Source organism: Phyllostomus hastatus, unplaced genomic scaffold, assembly GCF_019186645.2.
Source record: "Phyllostomus hastatus isolate PE091 unplaced genomic scaffold, TTU_PhHast_1.1 phas_scaffold_760, whole genome shotgun sequence".
Lineage (NCBI taxonomy): Eukaryota > Metazoa > Chordata > Mammalia > Chiroptera > Phyllostomidae > Phyllostomus > Phyllostomus hastatus.
Window position 1 is genome coordinate 347,441 of NW_025334040.1, and position 6,520 is coordinate 353,960.

General features: G+C 46.2%; 1 gene segment (V, D, J or C); it reads right to left on the bottom strand.

Annotated features, from left to right (window-relative positions):
* Positions 1 to 2,463: 2,463 nt before the first annotated feature.
* Positions 2,464 to 5,179, bottom strand: LOC123810827. The segment is given in 3 exon segments: positions 2,464 to 2,553; positions 4,666 to 4,994; positions 5,093 to 5,179. Coding segments are annotated over 3 exon segments (465 nt in total).
* Between the last annotated feature and the right edge of the window lie 1,341 nt (positions 5,180 to 6,520).

The following is a 6,520-nucleotide window of genomic DNA, read 5'->3' on the forward strand; positions in this document are numbered from 1 at the left end:
CCTTAGTCCAGGGAGCAGCCTCACTGTCCAAGGGAGGCCTGGGTAGCTCTTAACTCTGTGTTTCCCCTGTGAGGGGAAACGACTGCTGTACACTCTCAGTGTCCAGTTCATTAATTTCAACCACTTGAACCTGAACTTCCTTCAGGTTTTTGAGAAGACTCACAGTGCCTCCAACTTGTGACTTCTTTTGGCCAAGGAAGTATGGCACCCTTCTTATTCATTTAACAAATTACTCTGGTTTAAACTTTTTTTTTCTGACATCTCCATTTTGTTTCTCAAGCCAACCCACATTCATTGCTTGTCTTTTCTTTGCTCATTGCTATTTGTTCTTCTTTGTATAGTAATTGTTAAAATCCACTGCATTGTCTGCACTTCAGTTTCAGTGTTACTTGGTCTTACTTGTTAATCTGAGTGTTTTGAGCAATTGTATTCATGACCATCTAACTTCAGGTTATTAACTTTGATGCTCAAGTTTAATAAGCTGCTGGTTCAAAATGATATTTATTTTGAATAATTTACTTTAGAGCATTCTAAATAGAAAATACAGACACATAATAAAAAACTGTGCCAGTCCAGCAGGTGGGTTAGGCTTGCGGGACCCAGATGGGAAGGGAAATCTGGAGCATTTAAAAGCTGAGAAGCACAAACTGTCTTTGTTCTGATTTAGGACAAAGCAGTATCTCCTCACGCTGCTCATCAGGGAGAGAATTTAAGCTTATGTTGAGGCATTATACAAGTTCTTTTCCTCAGTAGCTTCTGGGGTGTATATGTGTGTGTGTGTGTGTGTGTGTGTGTGTGAGAGAGAGAGAGAGAGAGAGAGAGAGAGAGAGAGAGAGAGATCCTGGTTTGGGAATTATAGGCCCTTCTGATGCTTTAGCAGACATCTAAACCATACCATTGTCAGCAGGTCATCAGGCCATGTCCATAAAAATGGCATTCTAGACCCTAGAAAGTATCCATGAATTTTATGCACCTTGGAGAGATTTCAGCTTTAGGTTCAAGGCAGGAAAGAAATTACTTTGTAAGCTGCAAAATATGGGAGATGCTTATTATTAAAATGTACTATTATTTGCATTTTGCTCTGCGGCGAGAGACTGGGATCTGTGCAGAATTTAGCCTACTGCTTTTATCAAGAAATTTAGGAGTTTTTACAAAGGAAATGACTGTTGTTATAGGAATAGAAGTAGTTAGAAAGTTCAACAATGCAGTACATAGTAGAGAAAACACATAAAACCTCTCTGGTGCTCTGAATAAGTAATGATTTAAACAGGTGAAGAATACCCGAAAGTGTGCAGAGTTGTTGATTGTATCACCTAATGGGAAACTGTATTATAAGATACATTGCCATTTGACCCTTTCCCCTTTCTTAGTTCCTACCCTAACCCTTCACCCTGCCCCAGCCTAACTAACATCTCATACAGAAACTAGAAAACAAACTGAAACCTAGAATGCTATTGTTACCATAGATGGTTAGCTCATTACTAACAAGAAAGGGAATAAAGGGAAATTGAGGAGCAGAAGCCTGCTTCCCTAGCCAGGAAGCTACAGCATTTACAGACTCATTCACACTTTCCAGGGCACCGCTGCCAAGGAGACTTCATCCTAGGCACATAGGTAACATTCCCAGGAGCACTGCTCCCCCTCCAGCACCAGATAGTTGGGGAGAGCAGAGGGAGGTAAGCACATGCGTGCCAAAAGTCAAAACGGCAGAGGTGAAGGTGCTTGACAGAGGATTGTTGGTCTAACTAGGGGGTGGACCCTGCATCAGCCCGCAAAAGCCTGGGAAGCTAGATTGGTTAATTTGAAAAAACTCCTGGTCTTTCCCAAAGCCTAAAATAATATAATCCCAGAACAAAAAAGTTCTTTCTCTCTCCCTCATTCATTTTCCCTCTCTCTCTCTCTCTCTCTCTCCACACACACTCACCCCTGTTTGTGTTTGTGTGGTCTCTCTCACCTAGGAGCATGTGACCATGTGGGGCTTGCAGCTCCCGGGGCCACAGGGGACTGCATGGGCTCCGAAGGACTAAGCTTTAAGAAGAAACAAACTCCGGACACTGCCTTTGTTTTCGCCTTGATTTTTCTGTGGTGGGCTGGAGAAAAATGGGACACGGGGGCAGATTTCTATCTGAATAAATCATCTTGCCACATCACCATCTCCCGTGCACAGGTCTGTGAAATGCTTTTCTCGTAATCCCGTGGAAGAGTCTGATTTCCACCGACAATAGTGTATGTCGTCAAAATATGTGCAAAGGTTATCTCTAAGTGGTGAGCTTATTAAACAATTTTTACAGTGGCCATTTGTTCCTTTTGTTATGTTTTACTCATCCTTTTCAATGTTATTTAACTTCAAAGGAACGTGTGGGAGAGTACAGACTAGCAGTCAAAAAGAAGCAATTCATTCCTGATTATGAGCAGGTCGGTGGTACCCACGACCTTCCTCCATAGCTCCACACCGCTGATCTCTCAGCCCCAGGGTCCCGGGCAGCCCTTGCACAGCTGCCTGTCCTTTGCATGCGGGTCTACCTCCAGCTCAGGCCACACTGAATTTGCAGCCTAACAATAGGGCAGCAGAGGTCAACAGCACAGCAGGAAGTGTTTGGGTATGTCTTCCTTCACTCCTTAACCTCCTGTAGGGCCTACATTTACAAGAAAATAAAGATAAGCAAGCTGTAAATATTAATCTCTGGAGGGGATAAAGGGAGATGGGGGTGGGGCCTATAGTCCCTCAGGTGGGGTGAAGCAGCAGAGGAGGGTAGACTTTACTGCATTGTGAAGCCGGGGCTCTGCTCCTGGCAGCAACACACGCTAAGTCTTGGGCTTTAGTGTCTTCTCTTTGTACCTTGTTAATCTGAATAGGTGAGACCCCCATGGAACAGTCACAGAAGTAATCAGACACCTATAGCAACACACACACACACACACACACACACACACTATAAAAAGGTATTGACTCAACATTTTAACAACACGAATCTAATGAACTAGAATGAGATGTAAAATAAGTGCAGTGTTCTCAGGGATTTAAGTAAGAATAATGGTGGTAACAAAGTGTTGAGAGCATTTGTTGCACCAGAAGAGGCACTGATTGCCATCCCCCACCCTCATTTTTGCAAGAGTATCATGTCAACCAGATTATTTAAAATTGTATCCCTGTCATTCCTTATTTCCATCCTCTGCTTTATTCACAGTGCTTACCCACCTTCTACAAACTCTATCTTTCTGGTCTGGGTCTCCTTCTTAGCATATATTTTCCATGAGGTCATTGGTCTGTATCATCAGCACTAGAATATGGCCTGACTCATAGTGGGTATTGAGTAAATACTTGTTGAACTAGATCAATAAATGGAGATGTATAAAAGAAATGAGAATGAAGACTATGGAATTAATGTACCATACAGATTTATTATCAGCAGAAAAAGGAAGGATGGTGGAAAGGGAGAGAGAAAACAAGGGAAGAAGGAAAGGAGGAAAGAAGGGAAGAATTAAAATGCATGCCCATATCAACCTGAATCTAAAATAATAAATGATACCTATGGAAGGAGGATGCTGAGGACTGGGCGCAGGGAGTGAAACCAGAAAGGTGGAAGAGCTTGCTAAGTGCTTAGTGGTTAGTTATAGGCGAGTTGTCAGTTAGAGGCCCCAGACAGCAAAGGCTTGACTGGAGCAGTTGCCTCTGCTTTCTCACATGGGGGCTATTGCAGGCCTTGGTCCCTTACCAGGTGGCCTTCTCCGTGAGGTCACTTAGGCAAGGTACCTTGCTCTACCCAGGACAAGCAATCCAAGAGAAATCAAGACAAAACAACCACGACAGGCCCCTCTCTTTCTAGCATCAGAGGTGACATTCCATCTCAGTTCTGTGACCTATTTGTCAGAACTCAGTTGTTATACAGCGGGTTGCAGATGTCTCTGTATCTCGTCCCTTACATTGTTTATTCTTCATAGCATGCTACGGCCATTAGATTAAACCTGCTTGCAACTGAAATCAAATCTTTACACATCCAGTTGTTTTAAACGGAGACCAAATAAACATACGTGTATCCATTGAGAGCCTGCCTGCTTTGCACACCCCATGAGACTGCACTCAGTGAGGGCTAGCTATAGATGAGAAAATGCTTGGTGGGCTTTGACCCCAATCTGCCTTTGCCCTGTGTTGCTGTTTGATCCAGAGACACCTGGTTGTGCTGCTGAGAGGCATGTGGGAGACACAGGTGCCCTTCGCCAATTCCCTACCCACTTGGGAGTTCTCAGCCCTTTTCTCTGCATGTTGGCCCTGTGTCACTGTATCCAAAGGTTTACTTACAGCTGTGAGGGACTTCGCCTCTCATCTAACCTTTCTAAGTGCCGCCCAGACAGAGCTCTCTCTGTGCTATTGCCGTCTCGTAACAGCGCTTTTTGCCTTTTCCCTCCATCATCCTGAAATCCTCACACTCACCACCCCTTCATGCAGTGCAGCCCACTTAAGGGAGGGGCTCACACAAGAGCTTGAACACCAGGAGGTGGGGTCATGGGGGGCTGTCCGAGTGGTTTTCAACAACAGTCTGCCCTCCGGTCCCCAAAGCTTCACATCCCTGTCACACAGCACACATATTTCCTAGGGCTTGTGTTCAGCTTTGCAGACACAGAAAGGAAATGTTCAGGGCAGAGGGTGCCTGGTTTTTGTCTCACTTCCCCCCTGCAGGTGTCACTGTGGCAATGGTTGCTGTACCACAGAACACAGTAGTACTCGGCCTCGTCCTCGGGCTGGACCCCGGTGATGGTGAGGGCGGCTTTGTCTCCAAGCAGGCTGCCGGAGAACCTGGCAGGAACTCCTGGCACCCGACTGCTGGTACCACCTATTAGACCCTGGAGTGCCTGGTAGGACTTCTGTTGGACCCAGCAGGCATAGTTACTCGTGGTGACAGCCCCAGTACTGGAGCCACAGGTGAGTGTGACCGTTCCCCCAGGAGTTGTGGACAGTAAAATTTCCTGAGTCACCACAGCCTGGGATGTGGCCCCTGAAAACAGGCAGAGAGACCAAAGGTCAGGAATGGGAACAGGCGTCATGAAGGTGCCGTGTGGCCTCTCTCACTTACCCCCGACCCCCAGCCCAGACCTGTGCAGTGAGCCAGAAGTGTGAGCAGGAGAGGAGCCCAGGCCATGGTGTAGATGCCTCACTGCTGTGCTTCTCAAGGCCCCGCAGCACAGAGTCAGCCGGCGCACCTCTCATTATAACTCCTACCGCGTGTGGGGGTGGGGCTGTCATGAAAATGCGCTCCACCCCCAGGGGTGTTCAGCACTGTGGTCACAGCTACTGAGCTGTTCCACATAAGTGACCACGTAGTAGTGGGACCCAGGGCCTATAGGACCATTTCACAGCTGAGCCTGCTTTCCCAGGCACTGCCCACAGCCCCCTCTAGTGTCCATAGTGAAAATATCACCAATGGACAGATGAACTCCTGCAGGACTTTCCGTGTTTGCAACCCCTCTTTCCTCCCGTCTGGGGCTTTTAGTCATCTCCGTAGGTCAGATGAAGTGCCTGTGATTCCTCAGGCAGAAACTGGATGGAGGAATTTGGGCAAGGGGAGGCCTGAATGAATTACTGTCTCTCTTTTTGCTCCATACATCATATGCTTCTATATTGAGGAGAAAGGCTAAGGTCTTGGATTCTCCTGCTGCCTTGGCTCAGGTTCTTTTGGAACGCACCCAATAGTGTGGATGCCTTGCCACATAGGTAGCTGACTGCCCCTGGTCAGGGGCTTGGTCTTGGTCTCTCCCAGACCCTAGCAGCCTTTCTTTCTTTCTTTCTTTCTTTCTTTCTTTCTTTCTTTCTTTCTTTCTTTCTTTCTTTCTTTCTTTCTTTCTTTCTTTCTTTCTTTCTTTCTTTCTTTCTTTCTTTCTTTCTTTCTTTCTTTCTTTCTTTCTTTCTTTCTTTCTTTCTTTCTTTCTTTCTTTCTTTCTTTCTTTCTTTCTTCCTTCCTTCCTTCCTTCCTTCCTTCCTTCCTTCCTTCCTTCCTTCCTTCCTTTCTTTCTTTCTTTCTTTCTTTCTTTCTTTCTTTCTTTCTTTCTTTCTCTCTCTCTCTCTCTCTTTTTTTCTTTCTTTCTTTCTTTCTTTTCTTTCACCACTGCTCTGGAAAACTAGAAGACCATAGTGGGGTTTTTCTCCCAGGGCTTGCCAGCTTGCCAAATACTTGCGCTGTGTGTGTGTGTGTGTGTGTGTGTGTGTGTGTGTATCTCTGTCAGTGGGTCATAGGACTCACGTGTCTACACTGTGTGCTTGAGAGCACTCGCCTGCTCTGGGCTACCTTAAACCTCAGTGTCACCTGGTAATCTGGTGGAGCAGTATTTCCGAAAGTGGAACATGGGCTTCCAGAAGCTGAAGGCCAACCAAGTGCATAGCTCCCCACCGAGGGTGGGCACTGTGGGACGCAATAATTTTTCCTGCTCTAGAGGGCGTGTCCTGTCATGTCATAGGCTAATGCTGCCCTAGGTACCTCAGTGGTAGGGCGGGCCTCTAAAACGTCACCAGGTTTGTGTCCTATGT